General features: G+C 39.7%; 1 protein-coding gene across 2 annotated transcripts in view; it reads left to right on the top strand.

Moving 5' to 3' along the window:
• Nucleotides 1–25276, top strand: part of LOC131300752 (uncharacterized) — a 41416-nt gene extending 16140 nt beyond the window's left edge. For both annotated transcript variants that reach the window (XM_058326731.1, XM_058326730.1), the window contains 12 exons: nucleotides 5960–6049; nucleotides 6187–6262; nucleotides 18395–18491; nucleotides 18569–18638; nucleotides 18727–18903; nucleotides 18993–19115; nucleotides 20863–20946; nucleotides 21521–21705; nucleotides 22198–22336; nucleotides 22407–22466; nucleotides 24370–24441; nucleotides 24812–25276. In XM_058326731.1, coding sequence (XP_058182714.1) covers nucleotides 5960–6049; nucleotides 6187–6262; nucleotides 18395–18491; nucleotides 18569–18638; nucleotides 18727–18903; nucleotides 18993–19115; nucleotides 20863–20946; nucleotides 21521–21705; nucleotides 22198–22336; nucleotides 22407–22466; nucleotides 24370–24441; nucleotides 24812–24919 — 1281 coding nt within the window. In that variant the 3' untranslated portion in view covers nucleotides 24920–25276. The remainder of the gene's footprint in view (nucleotides 1–5959; nucleotides 6050–6186; nucleotides 6263–18394; nucleotides 18492–18568; nucleotides 18639–18726; nucleotides 18904–18992; nucleotides 19116–20862; nucleotides 20947–21520; nucleotides 21706–22197; nucleotides 22337–22406; nucleotides 22467–24369; nucleotides 24442–24811) is intronic.
• The last annotated feature ends 277 nt before the right edge of the window (nucleotides 25277–25553 follow it).

Here is a 25553-nt window from a genome sequence, read left to right as displayed (position 1 = left end):
GAACCAACTCAGTGTGAACACAAATCCTTAATATCTAGCAACTTTGGATTTAGAGCACAGGATGCGAGACATTGTTCACTTTTCCATCCTGAAATTGGCAAATTCAGCGACCTAACGGGATTTCAAACTTTTGGCCCCATTGAATGCAAGAACCAAGACATATGGGTGGAGTTAATCTGCTTCCCACTACTTAATAAGGGTTCATCTCTTGAGGCTCTTTAACCTCTCCTGCGAGATATATTATTTCTTGTTTACTCTTGGTGAAACAGCATACCAAACTGAATTAATTTCTTCGTCGGCAAATAACACAGTACCCTAAACTCAAAACGTATTCATGATTTATGGGTAATGTTGGTAGAACCAAGATGTCTACTGATCTAGTTTCCTTACCCGAGCATGTGGGATTGTATACCTTGACGTCCCCCTCACGTGCAATCGCGTTTGAGATATACCATGTGTAGCCTCTTTTTGGGTCTATCATCATGCAACCTTTTTATCTGGCTCAGTCATCGTGCAGTGTGGATTGTAAAAGGTGAGTGTGAATGAGCCCCCTCTGATACCATGTGAGAACTTTATAGCAAATCCAAAAGCTTAAGCTAGTAGGTAGAGAGGTCCCAACATTTTATCAAATGATCACCCGTTCCATACCCAACAAATGTGAGATTGTATTCCATAACAGTCTCCATGGAATGCAAGTGGACTGGTATGCCAAGTGGTAGGCACCATTTTCTCCCATGCATTTGATTGGGGTTCAAACCTCACTAACTACAACTAACACTACTGACTTTCGCCGAGGAAAAAAGAAGTCTCGATGGGACTGAGATCACTTATGTAGTCATATATGTGTATATGAGCTAGTTTTATCCCAAGGAGGGAGGTGACATTATATGCCAAGGAATTTCGAGGATCTAGAAAGTCGAAGAAGGGATTGTCTTAGCAGACGAATAAACTGACTTTGCCGCAGAATCAAATGACTTCGTTCGGGTGAACAAAGCGACTTATTCAAATGAGGAACTGACTTACTTACATGAAGAACTGACTTACTTACACGAAAAACAAATGCACTTAGACAAAGAACAAGAACAAATAGACTTGGACAAGGAAAAAGCTGACCTCCGAGAAACAGTGTAACAATGTGTATACACACACACACACACACACACACATCAGCCTTCACACAAGGGCGCCCTTAACTTGCTAAAATGTAGACCTCCCCTTTCCCGATCAAATTTTGATGATCCGAGCCATTCAATGTGTTCAGAACGTGATTTTAAGGGTCCACGCGAAAAATTGACAAAAAATATGACCAGGAAGGGTTTGATTTGAGCAGTTTTTTATTGAATCATTCAATGAAAATTGCTTGGATGAAGCACTTCCCCGTCATTTTTTGCTGATTTTTTGCGAGGACCTTAAAATCACTTTTGATCACCTCGGATCATTGAAATTTGATTGGGAAAGGGGAGGTCCGCACTTTGCTGGATAAGGTCTCCCTTATAGGAAGGGGGCTAATATATATATATATAGGGTACCCTTAAATCATGTTCTAATCACATTGACGGGCTCGGATCATCGAAATTCGATCGGGAAAGGAGAGAGAAATCAGGAAAAAAAGGTGACCGGGAAGGGTTTCATCCGAACAGTTTTTTATTGAACGATTCAATAAAAAACTGCTCAAATCAAACCCTTCCCGGTCATTTTTTTTGCCGATTTCTCGCGGATACTCTTAAAATCACGTTTTGAACACATTGAGCGGCTCGAATCATCAAAATTCGATAAGGAAAGGGGAGTCTGCATTTTAAGAGGTCCTCATTTGAAACTTTCCATATATATATATAGAGTCCCCTTCTTCTAAGGACCACCTTAACTTAATAAAATAAGGACCTCCCTTTTCCGATAGAATTTCAATGATCCAAGCCACTCAATGTATTCAGAACGTAATTTTAAGGGTACCCGCGAGAAATCAGCAAAAAAAAAATAACCGGAAAGGCTTCATCCGAGCAGTTTTTGTTTATTTTTTATCGAACGGTTTAAATAAAAACTGCTTGGATGAAGCCCTTTCCGGTCATTTTTTTTGTTGATTCCTCGCGGGTACTCTTAAAATCACGTTTTGAACATATTGAGCGGCTCGGATCATTGTAATTTGAACGGAAAATGGGAGAAATGGAGAGGCTCTTATTTTAACTAAAATAAGGACCTCCTCATTTGAAAATGACTATATATATATATATATATATATATATATATATATATATATATATATATATATATATATAAAGTCCCCTTCTTACGAGGGATCCCCCACTTAGCTTAAGTGCTCATAGATCCCGATCGAATTTCGATGATCCGAGTCGCTTAATGTGATCAGAACGTGATTTTAAGGGTCCCAGCGATAAATCATCAAAAATAATGGCCAAGAAGGGCTTCATTCAAACAATTTTTTATTGAACGGTTTAAATTTTTTTTTCTCAAATCAAGCCCTTCCTTGACATTTTTTTGCCGATTTCTCACGGGTACCCTTAAAATCACATTCTGATTACATTGAGTGGCTCGGATCATCGAAATTCAATTGGAAAATTAGAGAAATGGGGAGGTCTGCACTTAAGGAGCTTATTTAAGGTTCTCACAGGAAGCTCACTCTGTGTGTGTGTGTGTGTATATATCACCTTCTTATAAGGGCGACCTTAATAAAATGCGGACCTCATGAGTTTGACATTGTTCTTGATCAAATATTGATGATCCAAACTGTTATTGCATTTTTATGAAAAACTGTTCGGATCAAGCCATTTCTGGTCATATTTTTTGCCGATTTCCCGCGTATACCCTTAAAATCACGTTTTAAACACATTGAACGGTTTGGATCATCGAAATTTGATCGGGAAAGGGGAGGTCCGCATTTATTAAGTTAAGTTGGCCCTTATTAGAAGGGGACTGTAAAAGAAAAGGTATATAGAATAATCAGGATAGCTCTCATCATTATTCCAATTTTCGTTATTTTCGAAAAAATCAGGACAACTCTCATACCCATTTACTCGGTAACGTGACATAAAGACTCCCTATACTTAATTTATATTGATTTAGTTATAAAAAATAGTTATAAAAAAATAAGTGATTCCATTTATCTTTTTGCTATTGTATATACAGTCAACTTCACCCAAGGGATCCCTCACTTAGTTTAGATGCAGACTTCTTTTTTAGACTGTTGGATGAGACAAAAAGAAAGCAGAGTTCGTGGGTTAAAACAAGGGACACGGGTCAATACGGGTTAAAACACAACACAGGCTTTTTCCCCCCAATTTCATTTTACGTTCCACAGAGAGAGAGAGAGAGAGAGAGAGAGAGAGAGAGAGGAGTTGGAGAACAAGGTATCTCTTTCTCAGATATTAGGGTTCGATTTTGATTAGGATTTAGGTTTACTCGAAATTTGAGGTGAAAAACTGTACAGTTTCTATACATTTTTTTCCCACTCTAAACGATTAGGGTTACCCAACTAGGATTCAATCTTAGTTCGGCTCGCATACTATTAGTTCAATCTTAGTTCGACACGCATACTGGTAGTTCAATCTTAGTTTGACTCGCATACTGAAATTGGTGCAATATTGGTTTTTGAAAACTGACATTGAGAGATATAGACCTATTCTCATTGTTAGCATTGAAAGAAAACTGACAATTCTCGGTTGTTGTTTTCTCTTTTGGTTTTTAGAATGCAGTGTTTAGAAGATATAGATGTATTCTCACTGTTAGCATCTCAACCGTGTGAATCATCTGCTAATTCTTCTGAAGTATTTTACACTCCTCAAGTTAAAAATGACCTAATACCGGAAATTGCATAACAGTTTGACAATTTAGATGACGTTCATAATTTTTACAACAATTTGTTGACAAGAGAATTTTGGTTTATTGTCAAAACTGTTGTAAAAATTGTAAAATTGTTTAGTTTATTGTCAAATAAAGGGAAGTCCGCATTTTAACAAAATGAGGGATCCCTTAGTGGAAGGGGATATGTATGTATGTATCGGGGCGGTTCAAGGGACACAAAAAAAAAACACCTAAAAAAACATCTCAAATCTCAATCTCATAGTTTCCGATCAAATTTTTATGATCCGAACCGTTCAATGTGTTTAGAATGTGATTTTAAGGTGCCCGCGAGAAATTAGAAAAAAATATGACCGGGAATTGCTTATTTTGAGCAGTTTTTAATTGAATCGTTCATCAAATATAAGCTAAAAACTGCTCAGATGAAGCATTTTTTGGTCATTTTTTTTGCTAATTTCTCGCGGGTACCCTTAAAATCATGTTCTGATCACATTGAGTGGCTTGGATCATCAAAATTTGATCGAAAATTATGAGGTTTTTTTAGGTGTCTAATTAGTTGTCCCCGGAACCGCCCCGTGTGTGTGTATATACATACAATCCGCACCTCCCTTTCCTTGATCGAATTTCGATGATCCGAGCTGCTTAATGTGTTCAGAACGTGAAGGGTATGCGTGAGAAATCGGAAAAAAAAAAAAATCAGGAATTGCTTGATTTGAGCAATTTTTTATTGAACGGTTCAATAAAAAACTGTTCGGATCAAGCCTTCCCGATCATTTTTTTTTGCCGATTTCTCATGGTTACCTTTAAAATCACGTTCTGATCACATTGAGCGGCTCGGATCATCGAAATTTGATCGGGAAAGGGGATGTGTGGACGGTTTGGACGGGAAAAGGTGTGGACTTGATTGGGACTATATATATATACTCACACACATACAGTTTGTTTCAAATGAAGGGGTCCTTATTTTAGTTAAAATGCGGACCCCCCTTTCCCGATCGAATTTCGATGATCCGAGCCGCTCACAATGTGATTTTAAGGGTACTCGCGTGAAATCGGCAAAAAAATAATCGGGACGGGCTTTATCCGAATAGTTTTTTATTGAACAGTTCAAAAAAAAATTGCTCAAATCAAGCCATTCCTGGACATTTTTTTTGCCGATTTCTCGCAATTATCCTTAAAATCACATTCTAATCACATTGAGTGACTCAGATCATTGAAATTCGATCGGGAAAGGGGAGAAATGGGGAGGTCCGCATTTTAACTAAAATAAGGATCCCCTCATGTGAAACGGACTATATATATATATATATATATATATATCACTTAGGATCCAATGAGGGATCCTGCACGGCCTTACCGTGCGGGACTCCCCTTTCCCGATTGAATTGCGGCGATCTGAGCTGCTCAATGTGTTCAGAATGTGATTTTAAGGGTACCCGCGAGAAATCAGCAAAAAAATTGATCGGAAAGGGCTTGATCCGAGCAGTTTTTTACTGAACCGTTCAATAAAAAACTGTTCGGATCAAGCCCTTCCCGATCATTTTTTTTACTGATTTCTCGCGGGTACCCTTAAAATCACGTTCTGATCACTTTGAGCGGCTCGGATCGTCGCGATTCGATCTGGCAAGGGGAGTCCCGCACGGTAAGGCCGTGTGGGATCCCTTAGGAGATCCGGACTGTATATATTATATATATATACTGTTTGGATGAAGCACGTTCCGGTCATATTTTTAGCTGATTTCTCGCGGGGACCCTTGAAATCACGTTCTGAACACATTCAACGGTTTAGATCATCGAAATTTGATTGGGAAATGTGAAGTCCCTTACTTGAGCTAAGTAAGGGCTCCCTTACAAGAAGGGGACTGTATATATACTCCCCGGAACATACCCTGTGAGATTAGCCTTCGGTAGGGAAAGGATTATGTTGAATTGAACAATACGCACGCAGAATATGTTTCATGTTGCCAGGTGTCTTGTTGTCTTCGATTGAGTTTGTATCATTCATTGTTTCTTCATTTAGTGGCTGATGGTTAAGGTCCAGTATTGAAATATCCATTTTGAAAATCACTATACCACTTAGTGGTTGTCTCAAACCTTGGATGTTATTCAATGATTGACATTTCTGCACTTGCCTTACTATTTGCAGGAGGATGATCAGGTTAGAATATTCAATAAGCAGGTTGAAGAAGACAGGAGAATTGTGATATCACGGAGCAATTTAAATGAACTTAATAAGGTATCAAGATGGCTTTTGTGGTGATGAGTGCTTCTTGGTGCAACTTTATTTGGTTAATTTGATTTTAGTAGATGAAATTCATGTGCACCAAGTCTTTTCGATTTAGGTTTTGTGTCATGTGTGACTGTGTTGTGCAGGTCCTTGAGGAGCATGATCTATATTGCATGGACCTGTTGCATGTAAATACTGATGGTGTGGTACTGACAAAGAAGAGTAAGAATCTAATACCACCCAACGTTAGATTATTCTTTTGACTAACAAATGGCTTTTCAATGTCATTAATTGCCAATAACGTGATACAAAATTTAGATCAGCTGAATATTTTTCTAAAAGCAACAATTTTGTGGTCAAGATTCCAGTTTTGGATATCCATCTTTTCTCTCGTGTGGTGAGATGAATACAATTGGGCCAATAGGAAAAATATGTGGTGGGATTTCGAACGTTATCGTTATAAAATGGGAGTAGAAGGTTAATTCAAGAGGTAGCTTCAGCATGTGTTATAATAAGGGAGAGCCATGAGATGTCGTACTAGTATTGATATATCTCTGTCTTTTTAAGAATATGAACTATTAATACTATCTATTAAGTAAAAGGGTGGATTAGTGAGAAGGGACGTGGGAGTGTCAAGTGGCATGAAATGATAGGTTGTTTTAAACTTGTGCTAATTGATTTAAAAGATTAAACCGAATGATTAGAGAAAAGGATATCTACATTCACAAGGATTCTTTACCTTTCTCGATTCACATTAAAATTTATACTTTCTTATTGTTATCCTCCTTTCAATTGACAACCAATAATTGTTTCTCGATTAATTTTAAAACTAGCACAAGGCCGTGTGCATGGAAAAGAGTTTTTTTTGTTTTGTTGTTTTTATCTATTTATTTATATTCAATGGTGACATCTCAACTGGGTTCCAAATAGGGGTGTAAACGAGCCGAGCCGAACCGAACCGAATATTGGCATATTCGAGCTCGGCTCGATCAGAATTCGTCTGGCTCGAGCTCGGCCCGAGTTCGAATCGAGCTGGAAAATCTCGGCTCGAGCAGAATGTACAAAGTTCGAGCTCGGCTCGTTAGTAGTCGGGGCTGGAATAAATGAGACGGCTCGGCTCGAATTCGTCAACTTTTCAGCCTTAATATTGAAAAATTGGCTAAACGAGCCGAGTCGAACCGAATATTGGCATGTTCGAGCCGAGCCGAGCCGAACCTATATATTTCGAGCCGAGATGAACCTGTTCGCGAACCTATATATCAAATGAGCCGCAAAATCGAGCTCGAGCTTGCTCATTTATCCTTCGAACCAAGCCGAACCGAGCCCTTACTGCGCCGAACCGAGTCGAACTCGCTAGCTGCTCAGCTCATTTACAGCCCTAGTTCCAAGTAAACCTCCCTGCCTCGGGATAATTAACTGTCACTAGAAAATAGAAAATTTGCCAAGAATTGGGATTTAGAAATGAAGTTGACGAATTCAATTGATTTTGATTTCGATTGCTTTACAAATTTATTTACATTGTATGTTGAGATTTCCATGAACTTGCTGCATAGAATACGTGATGTGGCACGGCATGCTTCTTTTGATATTCCATTATTGCTCCGACGTTCAATCAAGTGCGCTTTCCAATTGAATTATACAATATTGGGATCATGACATGCTTCTTTTGATATTACATTATCGCTGCGACATTCAAGCAAGTTTCCTTTCCGATTGAATTAAACAATATTGGGATCACTGTTCTCACATTGAACTTTCATTATGCTTCAATCAAGAAATGGAAATGATCTTACTCCCAACATGAATGTGCCAATTTATTCAAAAAATGTGCATGCTTCAGTCAAGTACACATGCTACAAAAAACACATGATCTTAGTTGTTTTCATTTTTAACTTATTAGTTGACCGATCCATGTATTTTTTGGAGCATGCATACTTGACTGAAGCATGTGTATTTTTTGAGTAAATTAGAACATTTATGTTGGGAGTAAGATTATTTCTGTTTCTTGATTAAAGCATAATGCATGTTAAATGTGAGAACATTATTTCCAATATTGTGTAGTTCAATCCGAAAGGACACTTGCTTGAACGTCGCAACGATAATGGCGTATTAAAAGAAGCATGTCGTGCCACATCATGTATTGTACGCAGCAAGAAGTCAAGCCTTGGAAATCTCAACTTATGAGAATAAGTTTGTAAAGCAATCAAAATCAACTAAATGCATCAGTTTCATTTCTATCCCAATTTTGTTTGCCAATTTTCTTTTTCTGGTGACAATTAATTATCCCGATGCATGGAGCTTTACTTGGAGTCCAGTTGAGATGTCTATGAAAGTATTATGCATCGTGATCTCTTCGTACCTTGTATTTTAGGCATAGAATCGTATCGTGATAATATCGTAATCATATCGTTTTGCAATCTTCTATTTTAGGTATAGATTTCTAGGCTTTTCTCTATTAAAGTTTGTGTTAGCATTGTAACCATTTACTTTCAATATTCAGTAATACAGATCAGTTCTCTCTCCCATATGTTATGTCACATGGTATCAGAGCCTAAGATCTAGGCCTGTGGGATATTTGCTTTCCGGCGGGCGGCTTATGCCTCGTTGCCGTCCGCTGGGCACTCATCTGTTTTGTATGGTATCAGATCTGCCACCACCATAACATTCTCTGTGGTCGACCTTTCTCTTCTCTTCTCTCTGAGCCGACCTCTCTGTTCAATTTCTCTCTGTTCTTAATCTGATCATCGATCGCTGTTCATCTACGCACTTAAGTCTCTGAAAACTCTGGTACTGCTGTTTATTCACTTTCGCATTATTTCAAGCTATTTTGATCTCTGATTTCGCATCTCTGTAGTTCTGTATTTCTTATTTCTGGCTCTGTTTCTCTGGTTTTGTATCTGAAATCTGTATGTCACTCTCTCTTTCTTCTCGAAAATCATCTGAATCTTCATCTTTTGAATATTTATCTTCTGAATCTGCAATTGTTCTTCCTCTACTCTGCATCTGTTTGGCATCTGAAACTTTTTTGTTCCTTTACTCTTCATTTGTTTGGCATCTATTCTGATATTTGCATTTGTTCTGCATTTGATATCTGTTCGGCTTCTGGACTGTTCGGCATTCTTATGCTTTATTCAGCAACGTTTGCATCTTCCTCTTTGCATCTTCTACTCCTCCCACCCATTCTATCTTCTCTCACATCACACAACAGCCTTTATTCAGCAATGTTTGCATCTTTCTCTTTGCATCTTCTACTCGTCCCACCCATTCTATCTTCTCTCACATCACACAACAGCCATCTGTTCACTGCGGCACTGCTCACCGCGGTCTGTTATCAACAGCACTTACAGGTTTTCTGCAGAGTTTGGTACTGTTCGACATAGTTGCGGCTCAGTTTGGGACAGTTTCAGCTTCTGTTTTGGCACTTTGGTTTGGGACTGCAAAATCTCTCAGTTTTGCAGGTTGTGGCACTCAGTTTTGGACCTCTGATTGGCGCACACCACTGCTCGGTTGCGTTACTTGGCAAACTCACGATGCTCTCCGGGCTCGCATCATGAATTTGAGGGAGGGTGTGAAAGTATTATGCATCGTGATCTCGTCGTACCTTGTATTTTAGGCATAGAATCGTATCGTGATAATATCGTAATCATATCGTTTTGCAATCTTCTATTTTAGGTATAGATTTCTAGGCTTTTCTCTATTTAAGTTTGTGTTAGCATTGTAACCATTTACTTTCAATATTCAGTAATACAGATCAGTTCTCTCTCCCATATGTTATGTCACAATGTTGACATTGAATCTAACGAAATAGAAAAAAAAACTCTTTGTTGTGCATAGCATGGGTTTGTGCTAGTATACACTTTAGATGGAAGTTGCTAAGGAGCACGTAGTGACAAGTATCAATGCTGATGAGACTTTTGGGCATTGTGAAATCTCAAGACTAGAACTTCCTCTAAGGATAGATCAAAAAAAAAAAAGAAAAAAAAAAAGAAACCTCCCTCTGAGGAGAAAAAATGTAGAAACTTTATATCTATGCAACTTAAAAAGAACCATATATGCAACATCCAACGCCCATAGCCAATATTTTGCTCACGAGAAAGATACATTATCAAATAAACTAAGAAGTCCATTTCTCTCAGTAAGTGTTTGTTTCTAATGAGGTAAAGAATTGCTAAATAAACCGATTGGTAGTTTAAGCGAAAACCTCAACTCAAATAGAATAATAGTTTAAGTCCAGGTATTGTACCATGGAGATCAAGAGGCTAAGTTATTTATTTCTAAAATCAATTCCTAATTCAATTAAAAAACGAGTGATTGGAGTATGGTTAACTAAAATTATCTAAATAATTAAAAGTAAGAGAGATGTTGAATTCAAATATGGGAAAGGTCTTAGGGTTTCGAATCCATCCTAACCTTGTAACCAAGCAATTATATTAATTTAAGAAACCGATTACCAAAACGACAATGATTCTCTAAAAGCTATAAGCCGTAGTGATATTGCCAAGAAAATAAAATGTACTTGAGAATCAAGCATAACCTATCTTTGGTTGGCACGAACCATCTTCAATTCTATAACTAATTAATCTAGGCATGACTCATCTTCCGTAGGTATAAATTATCCTAATTCTCAATTTCATGCACAAAGATATCGTTGCATTACTATGTATTTGCAATCATAGAAAACAAATACATAACACTAGATTGGAAAAATAAGATCGAATCATAGAAAATAAGTCTCAACGTTATACAACCATCATTCGGTAATTGACATCCAAAATCAACATAGAAACATAGTTACTTGGTTAGGGTTTCATCTACACCCTAAGAAAGAGAATTAGTTGTTCAAAAAATTAGTTGTACGAAGATTAACAAAGAGATACGAGCTTTAGGGAATGAGTGATTGGCGGTGGAAAACCTTGGTTCAGGTAGGTTTGAAATCGTTAGAGCTGGTGGACGAGGGTGAAGGAGAACGGCTCAGATTCAGGCTAGTGGAACGTGGGGAAGGGGTTCGTAGAGAGGTTTGGGTGAAAGACATAGAGCTACAATGGGTGTGTTTAATACTGGAAGATGCGTCGTCGGGGTATGAAAAGGAGTTTTCTTGGAGTTATGGGGGTTTTGTTAGAAGGCTAAAGGTGAGTTGTATACCCTTCGTCGGCGGCTTCTATTTGAGAGTGGAGGTAAGGGATGGTGGCCGGCTTTGGACTGTGTGTTTGCCGGAGCTAGCTGGATCTGGTGGGTGGGTGGATATCTCAAGGAAATTTTGGGAGTTTTGTGGATTGAAGAGCCTGGGTGGTATGATCGACGGCCGTTCCTTCGTCGATGTGGCGAACATTGGCGATTGGCCAGTAAATAAGGTGGTGGAAAAGGGGAGAAAGTGAAAGGGGTGTGATGTGGAGGTTAGGGCGGAGTCCACCCAGAACACTTCTTGTTTTTTGGGGAGGTGTTTGGTGGGTAGGATGGAGGAGGGGGGTTCTGCGCAACCAGCAGCCATGGAAGTGCAGAGGTGGGCTCAAAGAACTTGGAAGGTAACAGCTGGTGTCCAGGTCTCGGATCTAGGTGGGGTTGACTTTCTGTTTACCTTGCCGTCGGTGGAGGAAGCTCAGAGGGTGATGAGGAGTAGCTGGAGCTTCGCACAAATGAGTGTACAGCTAGAATGGTGGTCGCCGGTTGGGTGTTGTGTCAAAAAGGGGGAGGCACCGTCGGTGGTATGGGTAAGGATATTAGGTTTGCCTCTGCACTTGTGGGATTCCAAAGTGTTTAAAGAAATTGGAGACTTCTGTGGTGGATTCGTGAGTGTGGACGTCGACACGAGGCAACGGAAAAATCTTCGATGGGCTAGAATTGCCGTTCGGACTGCATCGGAGAAGATTCTGGCGAAGGTGAAGGTTGCGATGGGAGGTTGGGTGTTCGATCTGTCAGTGTGGGTTGAGAGAAGGGTCCGTTAGTGGTGTTTCAACCCTTTTTGAACATAGAGATCGGCAATGTGGGGATCTTGAATCTTGGTTCAGGCGGTCGTGAGTTGGCGGATCACAGAACGGAGAAGACGCGTGGAGGCAATTCACGAAGGGCGCGTGGAGGTTGGGTCAACGGGTCGTTCAGGGACAGAGGATTTTCAAAATTTGAATCCCAAATTAGTTGTGGGCCACGGAGAGGAGTTGGCCTGTGCGAGACAAATGTTAATTGGATGAAGCCCAATCCAGGTCATCTCGGAAATAACAGTAGTGGGTCTGATGCAGAGTGGGCCTATTTATTTAAAAGGCCAGTGAGTTCCAAACTGGTGGAGATTAAAAATAGAAGATGGGTTAGTGTTGGAGATCTGGGCGGGGGCCCAAGTTTCAGTGGGGCATCGTCTCAAAAGAAAACAAGACCTGGAACTGTCAGAAATTATTTGCAGTCAATTGTTGGAGACAAAAACAGCTCGAGATAGAGTTCTCTGGTGATCGTGGATGCAAGTGAGGTATGTATGGTTCCTAATCGTCTAATTCCTTCTTTTCCCTCTTATTTTTCTTTTTTGGAGGAAGGCGGCTCTGGTCGGGTTGTTGAGGGAGAATCAAGGAAGACAATGGGGGAGAAGTCGGGTGAGGTTGTGAATGAGGAGAGCGTGGTGGTGAATAATTTGTCTCGTGGTGACTGCTTTTCTCTTGATGTTCTTAGGCAGCAGAGTTTAGCAACGGAGATGGGTGTGGGGGAGGGTACGAGTAGGGCGTTTAGGGGTAGCTCGATTGTCGCAGAAGAGGGGGATTTAAGCATGAGGGGTATGGAATTGGTGCCGTTTTTAGGATTGACTGATGGGGGTTGCTCGGTGTGGGATAACCAGAGGGAAAAATTGTTCAAAAATTTGGGATGGGTGGAGGAGGTGTTAGAAGACAGGCAGTTAGTTCGTAATGACCCTTCTGATCCTTTGATTATCAGAGAGCCGGTCGGAACGTGGATTGATGAAGATAATTTAATGGTTGGGATGTCTCAAAAAGAAGTCTCAAATTGGGTGCTGAAGAGAATAAGTGGTTTCAACAAATTTTTGGGGGTCTCTTATGACGGTTTCGAAGATAGAACTATGCGGTTGTTTTCGGATATTGAGGAGAAGTGGAGGAATGGAGTTGTAAAGGAAACAAAGAAAGGCGGGAGTAAGGTGAATTCGGGGGCTAGGGAGTTGAAGAGATTGGAGTGTTCTATTAATTATGATGGCCGGAAGGAGGAGGGGGAGAAGGGTTACGAAGGGGTGGAAGGGGTAAATCTTTTAACGTTTAATTAAGATTAAAATCCTTAGTTGGAATGTGAGGGAAAAAAGGGGGTTAGTAAAATCGTTATTAAAAGTGTGGAAGGCTAATGCGGTTTGTTTACAGGAAACGAAACTAAAGGAGGCTTCGAAGGAATGTGTGAAATATTTATGGGCATGTCGATGGGTGGACTGGATTCATTTGGATGCGGTAGGGGCTGCTGGGGGGGTGTTGGTGATGTGGGATAGTAGAGTGGTGGAAAAACTAGAGGTGGAGTATGGGTTATTTTCGGGGTCTTGTTTGTTTAAAACTGTAGAAGATGGTTTTGGGTGGGTGTTCACGGCTGTGTATGCCCCGGTTGACAGATGTCATATGAAGGATTTGTGGGAGGAGCTCTCAGAAATGACTTTCAGATGGGATGCCCCATGGTGTGTTGGGGAAGATATCAATGTAGTTCGATTTTCCGCATGAGAGAGTGGGGTGTCTTTCAATCTCTCGTGACATGAGGACTTTCTCAGATTTTATAAACGACCTAGAGCTTGTAGATCCTCCACTTGTTGGGAGTAGTTTCACTTGGTTTGGCGCTCAGGAGAATAGGTGTATGTTTTGCATTGGTCTGTTTTTGTTCTCAAGTCTCTTGGGGGAAACATTTTCTGAATGTTGTGCAGTTTTCTCTTCCGAGGCTTATTTCGGATCACATGCCTATTTTATTAGACAGTGGAGGGATTCGGCAAGGAAGTACTTTGTTCAGATTTGAGAATATGTGGTTGTCTTCGGAGGGTTTTGTGGAGAGGGTGGGTGAGTGGTGGAGTAGCTATTCGGTGAGGGGAAAGATGAGCTTCATCTTGGCCAAGAAGCTTAAATTGTTGAAAGTTGATTTGCGCAAGTGGAATTATGAAGTCTTTGGGAGATTGGAGTTTCAAAAGGCCAAGGTTATTGATGAAATTCGGCGGTGGGACATAGAGGAACAAGGTCATGCGTTACAAGAGGATGAGAAGGCCTTGAGAGAAAATGCAAAATACGAGTTTGGAAAAATAGCGAAGTTCGAAGAAATTAGTTGGCGGCAAAAGTCCAGAAATCTTTGGTTAAGAGAGGGGGAGAGGAACACTCGTTTCTTTCATAGAATGGCTAATTGTAATCGGAGAAACAATTTCATCGGTAAGATTAAAATTGGCGACTGTATTTTGGAAAGGGATGAAGTTATCAAAAGTGGAATTGCTGATTTTTATGCCGGCTTGTTTCGGGAGGAAGGAGTGAGCCGCCCTCTGGTTGATGATTTGCAGTTTCATTCTCTGATGAGGGAGGAGGCTTCTTGGTTAGAGAGGCAATTCAACGAGGCGGAAGTGGTGTTTGCGTTAAATTCGATGAATGGAGATAAGGCACCTGGTCCAGATGGTATGTTGATTGCCTTTTTCCAACATTGTTGGGGGGTGGTAAAAGAGGAAGTGTTGGGAATGTTCAATTATTTCTAGGAGCATGGCGAGTTTGAACGCTTCCTTCGTTGTGTTGATTCCAAAGAAGGGCGGAGCAGAGGACATCGAAGATTTCAGACCTATCAGTTTACTAGGGGGAGCTTATAAGTTGTTGGCTATTCGAATGAAGAATGTGGTGGGAAAAGTTGTTTCGGAATCCCAAAATGCTTTTGTCCAGGGTAGGCAAATTCTTGATGCGGTTTTGATTGCTAATGAATGTGTGGATTCGAGATTGAAAAGTGGCATTCCAAGTATAGTGTGTAAGCTGGACATTGAAAAGGTGTACGACAACGTTAATTGGGATTTCTTGATTTATATGTTGGAACGGATGGGTTTTGGAGGCCTTTGGAGGAGATGGATTATAGCTTGCATTTCATCTGTTAAAATGTCTGTCTTGGTGAATGGAACTCCAGCTGGTTTATTTCAAACTTCTAGAGGTTTACGTCAGGGGATCCCCTTTCTTCTCTTCTTTTTATCCTGATCATGGAGGTGCTCAGTTGTATGATTCAGAAAGTAGTACAAGGTGGATTTCTGGAGGGTTTTGAGGTGGGGAGGCTGGATGGTGTACGGTTATTGGTTTCCCACATTCTATACGTAGATGACACTTTTTTGTTCTGCAATGCGGATCCGACTCAGGTGGGATATCTTAGATGTGTGCTGCTATGCTTCGAGGCGGTATCCGGCCTCAAAGTGAACTTGGGGAAGTCGGAGATGATCCCAGTGGGGACGGTTGAAGATATTGATTTACTTGCTCAAATTTTGGGTTGTAGGGTGATGTCGTTTCTGACTTTGTACTTGGGTTTACCTTTGGGTTCTTCGTACAAGTCAAAGGCAGCATGGGACTCAGTGGTGGTAAGATTTGAGAAGAGATTGGCTGGATGGAAGCGTCAATACATTCCTAAAGGAGGTAGAATGACTCTTATCAAGCATACGCTCTCTAGCTTGCCTACTTATTTTATGTCACTGTTTGTCATTCCGGTCTCAGTTGTTAAGTGCTTGGAGAAGTTGCAAAGAGATTTTCTTTGGGGAGGGGTTCAAGTATCATCTAGTTGATTGGGATACAGTGTGTACCCCCATTAGAAAAGGAGGGCTGGGAGTGAGAAGACTAAAGTTATTCAATCAAGTCTTGTTGGGGAAATGGCTTTGGAGATTTGCATGCGAAAGAGAAAGATGGTGGAGAAAGGTGATTGTAGCAAAATATGGGTGTGGGAGGGGAGGGTGGTCTACTTGTAATGTAAGGCTACCATATGGGGTGGCGCTATGGAGGGGTATCATGAACGGGTGGGATGCCTTTGTAGATAACACTTATAAGGTGGTTGGTGACGGGAGGAGGGTGTTGTTTTGGGATGATGTGTGGTGTGGGGATGTGAGCTTGCGGGTTGCTTTTCCCAACATTTACCTTCTGGCAAGTGATAGAGATACAACCATTGCGGATTATCTTTCTTTTGATGAGGGGGTTATAGTTTGGGACATTCGTTTGAGAAGACAAGTTCAAGATGGGGAGGAAGAGGATTTGATGGCTTTTTATGCTAGAGTGTATGACATGCAAGGAATAGGAGAAGGGGAGGATGAGATGCGTTGGAAATTGTTTAAGTCAGGATATTTTCAAGTGAAATCTTATTATCAAGCGTTTGGTGGTCGTGGAAATGTTTCTTTCCCTTGGCAAGCGATTTGGAAGACAGTGGCACCATTGAGGGTGAGTTTTTTTGTTTGGTGCGCGGCTCAAGGCAAGATCCTCACTATTGATAATTTGATTCGGAGTCGGAGAATCATTGTCAATAGGTGTTGCATGTGCAAAAGGGATGCGGAGACGGTGGATCACCTTCTCATTCATTGCTCTGTAGCTTGGGGGCTTTGGTCCGTGGTGTTTTCTTGGTTTGGTTTAAAATGGGCCATGTCAAGGAATGGTATGGAACTTTTAATTGCTTGGAACGGGGCTAGAGTGGGCAAGAGAAGGAAGCGTGTGTGGGCCATGATCCCTCTTTGCCCGATGGGACTATATGGCGCGAAAAGAATTCGAGGTGCTTTGAAGGGGTTGAAAAGCCTTTATCTAGAATCAAAAGTTTTGTGGTTAGAAGTTTGTATAGTTGGGACAAGGGAGAATGTAATCCCTCTGTTGATCAATTTTTAGATTGGTTTGAGCTTTTCTTGTCAAATAGGGGTGGTGTATAGGGCCTTTTTGTGTTGGTGGTCTTTTTTGTATACGGGCGTATTCCCTTAATGCCTTGTTTCTAATATAAATACTTATCAAAAAAAAAATGTCTAGGAGAAAATCAAAAGATGTTGGAGTAATCTCCACTGTCGAGGAACAGCTACTTAATTCGTCCAATATCGGTTTTGCACGCACGACCTTTTTCCACGTTTTTTCCAGCCTCCTCCGAAGTTAGTAGTTCACTTACTTATATGAGTGTAGGGTTTTAATGCTAATAACATAAAGGCCCTTGGACTTCACATTATAAAAAATTAGCAATTCAACTTTGAAGGACCTTGCATTTTGACCCGGAACTTCTATAAAATCTTCTTTTTATCCAACTTATTGGACAACGAGCTCGAGCAACCTATAAACAAGAAAAGAACAAAATAAATTATCAAGTAACAAGAATAAATGACTAATAAATGTAGTTTGGGGGGCCAAAAAATGTATATTTTTGCACTTATCACCGATTTTAAAAATTTTGGGAAATTTCTGAATTATCGGGTCAATCTTTGTAAGGTGATGTACTTAGGATAAAACTTCAGCAATACGGTAGTGATGGAGGGAATGCTGTCATTCTAGACTGCCCAGTTTTTCTCTAGGTTTCTTTTGTTAAATAAAGTAGATTTATCTCAGAGATAGATGTCTAAACTGGTGAGAATTGTACAAGTTGAAGTTCAAGGAAGATTTTTCAGTCGATGTACTATCTCGTAATTCTTAAGGTCCATATGTAGGCTGTGAATGCCCTGAGCTGACTCAGGTATTGATACAGAATTGCTCAGCCTTGGCTTGTTTTAAGGTTAACCACTGATCAAGCTCCAGTCAACTTAATGAAGCTCCACTGATCAAGTTCTCTTGTAAACTGCTTGGGCATGCTCAGAAACTTAATGAGCTGCCCAAGCTTAATCTGTACTTGATACATCCCTTGTTAATTGCTGCAATAGCCACCTATAACTATAAGATGACCTTAGGTGATAAATCCTATAAATATTCCTTCAGCAGTAATACTCTGAGGTGGGTAGCGTTTTTTCTGACCAATCAAGCGATCATATTTTTATGAAATTGAAAAGAATGGTGTGGTGTTAGCTGAAAACTGTCCAACACTAAAATGCAATTAAGACATAATAGCAGAGGCGGGAGTCAGTTTCTTTCATGCAAAAGACATGATTTTTAAGATAGTGGAAAACAACTTGCAAGCGGTGGCTTCTGCAATGTCCTCCCAAGACACATCCTAAATTTTACCATCGATTAATTATTTTTTGGTTTTGTTTGATGGGATAATTTTAGAATTGGATTATATGAGCTATTTGCCTGTTTGAAGTTTAGCAAGTTCAGAAAAGTAGTTTTTTGTTCTATGTTTTGTACTTTGTGTTAAACTTCTCATACTCTTGTGTTCCTTGTTTGTGAGAGTACCTGCGTTCTTTTTTATCTCGCTGTTTCCATCCCTAATTTTAAATTACATTTTTGTTTACAGAAGCTGAGAAAGTTGTTGGCTGGGCCAAAAATCATTGCTTATCATTATCTCTTGTTCCTTCAATAAAAGCAGAGAGATTGTGTGTTCCTCGTGAAAGGTAAGTATTGTTTACTATTTCATTGTCAAAATTTCTATTTCACCTTCAACTTAATTGCTTTATTCTCTCTCGTGAAGCCTTGAAATTGCAATTTCGAGGCTAAAGGAGCAAGAAACATTAACCAAGAAGCCATCACAAAATTTGAAGGTGTGTCTCTTCGCTTATTAGAACTCGATAATGGTATGAGGAGATGAAAGATGTTGATTAACCACCATTTTGCACGTGCTTTTGGCAGAATCTTGCTAAGGATGAGTATGAGACCAACTTTGTTTCAGCAGTGGTCCCTCCAGGTGAAATTGGTGTCAAATTTGATGATGTTGGTGCTCTTGAAGAAGTGAAGAAGGCACTAAATGAACTTGTCATTCTCCCAATGAGGAGACCAGAGCTCTTCTCACGTGGAAATTTACTGCGGGTACTTCATGAGTCTTTTTAATGCACCTGACATGTTTTCATACGGGCTCTACCCTGTGCACTGCATTAATTTCTGCGATCTTTTGCCAGCCTTGCAAGGGGATATTACTATTTGGGCCTCCTGGAACTGGGAAAACCCTCATGGCTAAGGCACTTGCAACAGAAGCAGGTGCAAATTTTATCAGCATAACGGGTTCTACTCTCACATCAAAGGTACTTGAACGTTGTATAATGATATACTTCATCTGGGGACTGGGGTCTTTTTTTTTTATCAGCAATGTGGTTTTGCAAAGTCATGTTGTACTTGTTTCATGTGTTTTGAAAGTGATTGTAAGATGGATAGAACATGTGGCTGCAAAGTTCGATTAGATGTTCAGCAGGTTAATTGAAGCTAAGCAGATGCACATCTACGGGCCTTCCTGTTCGTTTACGGACCCTCCCAATTGCGTGTCTGATATTGTATTGTATCATGTGCATGTCCACTCTCTGGATTCATGCTTTTTAGTTGATGTAGTGGTGGGTAGTTTAGTTTTATCTTATTTCCTTTCTTTTTCTTCCTACTTTTTTCTTGTGGGAGGGTGGTCCCCCTTTCTCAGAGTACAACTTTATTTATCTTACAAAAAAGTGGATGAAACAAGCTGATGTTCACTTGATAATCTATAATCAGCTCACATAAAATTTGTATTGAGGTCCTTATAAGAGTAGTTTAATGTTCTTCCATGCAGAAGACTTCTTAACCTTCTTTAATATTCTTTACAGTAGGTTCCCACCATGTAGATTGTTTGGTGATGAGTTGAGATACGAAGGTGATCATTTTTTAAATCGTGTTTGGAAGTATGAACAGTTATTTGAGGAAGATGCAACTCAAAGACTTACAATGGCATGTTTGATTTGAAAGGGGCTTCAAGATTGGTGTGAAGGTAGAGTTGAAAGAAAGTTCTACGAGAGATTTATATGGCTTGGTTGGATGCAAATATATTTCCAAACCTTCAGATTGATGGATGTTGCTATTAGATATGTAAGAACAATAAAATACATCTAATGGAAGTTAAGTGGGGCAAGATGAGGATATAACTAGGAAGCTGATTGAGATGGTCTGGCTGTGTTCATGTAGACTGATAGGTGAGCTTGTATGACCTCTTACACAATCTTGGGTAGAATTCAACCCAAAACTGGCTACTGGAGCGACGGTGCCCTAACACTTAACATACAACACAATATTTTGTACGTTGGCAATGTGGAACTTCATTTTGCACCCTTCCTCGCGCGTAGTGTGCTCACTTGGCACACTTGGAGAACTTTAACTGTGTAGGCCAGCGGGGATATATCTTACCCATTTGCTCTAAGCTGGCTATGATATTATCTTACATGCTCTTGGGTAGAAGTCAAACTCAAAAGGTAGCTATTAAAATGAGGGTGCTGTCACACTTTTATGATGCACACTTACTACTTTTGTTCCCAGACAAGATGTGCTTTTAATTAAATTTGAAGGCACTAAAAGCATAAGATGTATAGCAAGATTGACCTGGGTGTAGGTAGCGAAGAGGACATGTCTTTCTTAGTTTTAATAATGATGTCACAAGTATGATGAGTTTGAGGAGGTGAGGTTGTCCGAAGATCGTGCTTATTTTCTTTCGATATTCCGCCTTACTTTAATTCCTTGTTGGATGTTTGAGTTATCTGATTGCTAACTCCCCGTCAGAGAAGCAAAGACTTCCTAGTCTCTAAATTGGCGGCCCATTGCTGTAGCAGCATTTATTGCTGCTAGGGGAAAATGGTCTCATGAGGGAATCATATTTACCAACGGAAAGGGTTTCCTTTAATTTGAGGTTTGATGACAGTTGAATTCACCACTAATTGTGCGTTTCGCTTCCTATTTTATTGATAACATGATTATTTTGACTTAACCATATGTAGCTGCCGGTGGCTAATATACCTTTTGCCCACTTTTCTGCTGCAGTGGTTTGGAGATGCTGAAAAGCTTACGAAGGCCCTCTTCTCTTTTGCTAGCAAGTTGGCTCCTGTGATTATTTTTGTTGATGAGGTGAGATCCTAATGTCATTATCCGGCACATAGTGGCCTCTATGTATCTGTGCTTACAATATTCAGATCTCTGGACTTAAAGTTTGTTCAGTGTCACTATCAGCTTGCTTTTAGACGTTTTAAGTGTTGGAGTCGGTTTTTGCTTTCTGATACGATTAAGTACGATGCCAAAAGGGTTCCCTCTTTTGCTTTTTCTGCTGTTGAGGGGAGTAGGGGACACTAATAGCTTGAATAAGTTGGAAGGGAAGACAAAATTAGATACCTTGGATTGTAGAATTGAGAATTCAAATGTATTGTCTTCCTTTCGTTCCTTTCGTATGGATATGTGTCTAATTCCGTTACGCCTATGTTTTGTATTGCAACCACTACAACCATGTTTTGACATTTTTGTCGGACTTTCCATCCTGCAATTGTTGTTGATATGGGGAACTATTTGAGCTTTGGTTACAGGAGTCTGATTCTTGTGTTGAATAGCTTTACCAACGGCCAAGGCTGAATGCTCCTATGGCATAGTATATTATTTGGTGCACATAAAGAGATTTTTCATTCTTAGACCTTGGCTCCTATTTGTATAGGTTGACAGTTTGCTCGGTGCTCGCGGAGGTGCTTTTGAGCATGAAGCAACTAGAAGGATGCGCAATGAGTTTATGGCAGCTTGGGATGGATTGAGAACAAAAGACAGCCAGAGAATCCTAATCCTTGGAGCCACAAATCGGCCATTTGACCTTGACGATGCTGTTATTCGTCGTTTACCTAGAAGGTAGTTTTTTTTGGCAATATCTTTCTCTCTCATCTATGTGCCTCGTCCGCATTTTCGTGAAGCTTTTGGGATGGAATACAGTAGCATTTGCTTGTTTAGTTCTGCTCAGCAAATTGTAGAATGATACGGAACTATACATGTCATATTTATAAGATTTGGATGGAATTGCTCATGAGACCCCATCGAGATATGTAAAGAGTAGGTGAGGGGAAGATATTGGGTTATTGTAATCTTTTGATTTGTCATTTGTGACCAACCTAATCTTTCCGTTCATGACTATTTGTGTGTTAATTTATAGTTTGGTTTCCACAGAAATGAAAAGATCCGATTAACTTGAAATCAATACTTTATATGGGTAATCTATTCACATAGAGATGGTTAAAAGGAAATCAAATTAGTGGGGAAATTGTTATTGGCACGTAACACAGAATCCCTGGAGTTGCCACTGCCCTACAGCATGAGTATTTACTGTGGACGTTCGTTTTTTTTCAGAATATATGTAGACCTACCAGATGCTGAAAATCGGGTTAAGATACTGAGAATATTTCTTGCTCAAGAGAATCTAGAACCTGAATTTCATTTTGAAAAACTTGCGGTGGCAACTGAAGGATATTCAGGGAGCGATTTGAAGGTAATGTCTCTCAATATTTAGTTATGATCCGGATTTAAATTCGAACTTCTCATACTTTTGTATTTTGCAGAACCTCTGTATTGCTGCAGCATATAGACCCGTGCAAGAACTTTTAGAGGAAGAAAAAAAGGTAACCACCAAACCAATTGTCTGACCTAGACTGTTCTCATTTTTTTGAAGAATGAATTGCCAAAAGCTTTTGGCTCACTTTTCTCCTAGTAGGGTTCCAAATGAATCAGAATTTGATGGGATGCATATATTACATTGACCAGTGTCCGAACCAATTTCGAACCTCATGCTATATTCCCTCCTCTACAAGTCTCTCTGTTACTTGTAGCTCCATATCAATTGGATGGATACTCTTTCTGGAAGCTTGCCAAGGTGTACATCTCGATGAGTTCAACTGTGGTGTTCTGGAATGGTTGCACCATTCTTCTTGTTCATCTTGGCATGGATCTTGCAGAGGTCTTTACACCGACCTAGGGGTACATATAACCAACGAAGTCAAAAGACCAGTAAATACTTGACATCTATTCTAATATATAAAGGGAGAGCACTACTTTGGTGTCTCCTGTCATGTTTTTTCATTTCCCAAAACACCTTCCCAAACCTAAATAATTCACCAGCCAAATACTTCGTTTCCTTCTTAACTGTAAGGGTAAAAAAGAAATTTTGCTTCCCAAATTGAAATCCACGCTGTAATAACTGCTCCTATTTTTGCAACTGCCTACGATAGAACTTTCCTTCTCATTCATTTTAGAACAGCAACTGTTCACATCATCTACACCCACAAACCTTCCGATCAGGACCCCGATTCCTCCATCTCCACCCTCGCTTCAGTCCTCGGCAGGTCTCTCTCTCTCTCTCTCTCTCTCTCTCTCTCTCTCTCTCATTTTTACCATGCCCGCTGATCTCTTAAATCTTAATCCATGGCCTTCTTCCCTTTACTTCTGCCAACACCCTTTTTTTCTTCCTTTTTTAGATAATTCATTTTTGTTAGGAGTGTAGCCTTTTGATGACAGTTTCTGGTACGAACGTAGCTTTGGGAACTGATGTTTCATTTCTTATGCCATCTTAGACCCCTCACTGTTTAAAAAAAATGTTGACATTTTGATCATATATAAAAATTATAATTGAATTACTCCTACTTTGACAGTTTGACAATTTTTATGAAAGGTTCATATGAAGGAATTGTGTTATTCCTACTTTATTCTTCCTTCTTAATTAACTAAAGGTCGGGCCACATGCGATGTGTGTACAAGTTGGATTTTCACAACATTTTTGAAAATTTGATCAAACAATAAGTGGGAAGTATTTTTACAAAAATGTTGTGAAAATCCGACTTGCACACACATCGCGTGTGCCCCAGCCTCTAGTTTCTGTAAAGCCACTGATATGAAAATCCGACTTGCACACACATCGCGTGTGCCCCAGCCTCTAGTTTCTGTAAAGCCACTGATACAAAGAACCCGAGGTATTGTTGTTGGGAAAAGTAGGGAAAATTTCCTTGTTTGGAAGGGAGGATGAATTAGTTGAATGAGCAAAGGAATTAACTGTTCTCTGGGGCCATACTTTTTCCACCTTATTGTAGTGATACAAAACCTTTCCCTGTTCCTTTGCAGTTGGTCTTCCCACCCTTTTTTTAATGTCTAAGTAATGGTTGATTATTTCTTCACATGTACCTGGTTAAACTGAACTATGCATGATTGCTTTCTTCTTCCTCTCCTTCTTGCTACTCGACAAAACAAAAAAGATATGTCTGTCATGATTTTAACCTTCCTTTCTCTCCAGTTTCCTTTCGCTAGTTGAAATAGTCATAGGCCCATATCCCAAATTCCATGCCCTCAACTCATCGAAAAACAATACATGCCGTAAAAGTTTCTGCAAGTCGGTAGTTTTTTTCTTTTTCATTCTGTGCAATCGTGACTTCAATATATGTTGTCTAAGATTCTAGCACTTCTTTTTTACCTTCATTTCTCTTTTATGTTGGCTTTTCACTTGTTGCCTCTAAAAATTGCTCAACTTTTGGGCAGGGGGACAGTAATGATGTGGTGCCTGTATTGAGACCGCTCAATTTGGATGATTTCATTCAGTCAAAGGCCAAGGTAAGCTCTATCCAATGTGTCAAATATGTACTCCGTGTCAAATATTTTACTAGGGTCCAAGTGGTTATATTTGATTGCAGCAAACGGTTAGCTATGCAAATTATACATCACAACCACTTGAGACCACTGATATTGGCTTTGAAGAATAACCGTAAACCAACCATTAAATGTACTTATAATGTGCCAGATATGGGAGCTTGTTTTGTGGATGTGATTCTTTGCAATTTGTTCATTGTAAAATATTTTTACTGGGAAAAGTGTTATAATCAATCGTTTTGTATTCAATTGGAATAAATCAGAAAGAATCCATGGATGTGTATTGTATACTTCCACAGAAATGCCAAATTAATGTACGACTATGCTTGCGTAGGTGGGGGCTTCAGTTGCATATGATGCCACTAGCCAGAATGAGCTGAGGAAATGGAATGAACAATATGGAGAAGGTGGAAGCAGAAGAAAGTCGCCCTTTGGTTTTTAAGGTTTAAGTGATGGATTACAGAGGCTATTTGTTCATCAGAAAGCATACAACCTGGATGCAGTGTGTTAACAAGAGTAATTTGTCTGTCATCCCTTTTTTGCACCAGCAATAGATTAAGTCTTCACTGTAATGTTATGTAATTTTAGGTCCAAACATTCATTAAACAGAGGGAAATATCCCAGTGTTTATTAATAATGTTCTAATTAACTTATTTTAAAATGAGCTATTTCTATGCTCTTGATCATTATCCTCTTTTTTTTTTTTTTTTTGATTTGTGATCCTAAAAGAAAACCCGAGTCTTGTGTAGGTTGATTGCAATTTTTGAATACCAATATGCTGTACGCTGTGTTTGGAGCTTGGATTTGTGGAAGGGATGGTGAAGGGGGGAGAATAAGAGAGGGATTCTACCTCATTGTTTCTTCTATGCAGCATAGAAAAATCGCAACCTGAGATATAAATGCGGGCTTTAGGCCTTCCACGAATGAAACTGTTTGGTTAGATGGATGAGATGATGCAGACTTTCAGTTTATCTGTTGATTAATTGACCTTCTAAGAGAAGAATGGCATTTGTTTCCATGTATATTGTACTGGGCTCTTGTTTATGTGTATGCATATGTACAAGAATACAAGGAGT

The sequence above is a fragment of the Rhododendron vialii genome, chromosome 9a (genome assembly GCF_030253575.1).
Source record: "Rhododendron vialii isolate Sample 1 chromosome 9a, ASM3025357v1".
NCBI classification, from domain to species: Eukaryota; Viridiplantae; Streptophyta; class Magnoliopsida; order Ericales; family Ericaceae; genus Rhododendron; species Rhododendron vialii.
Note: the sequence above shows the minus strand (reverse complement) of the source record. Positions and strands in the feature narration are given on the sequence as shown.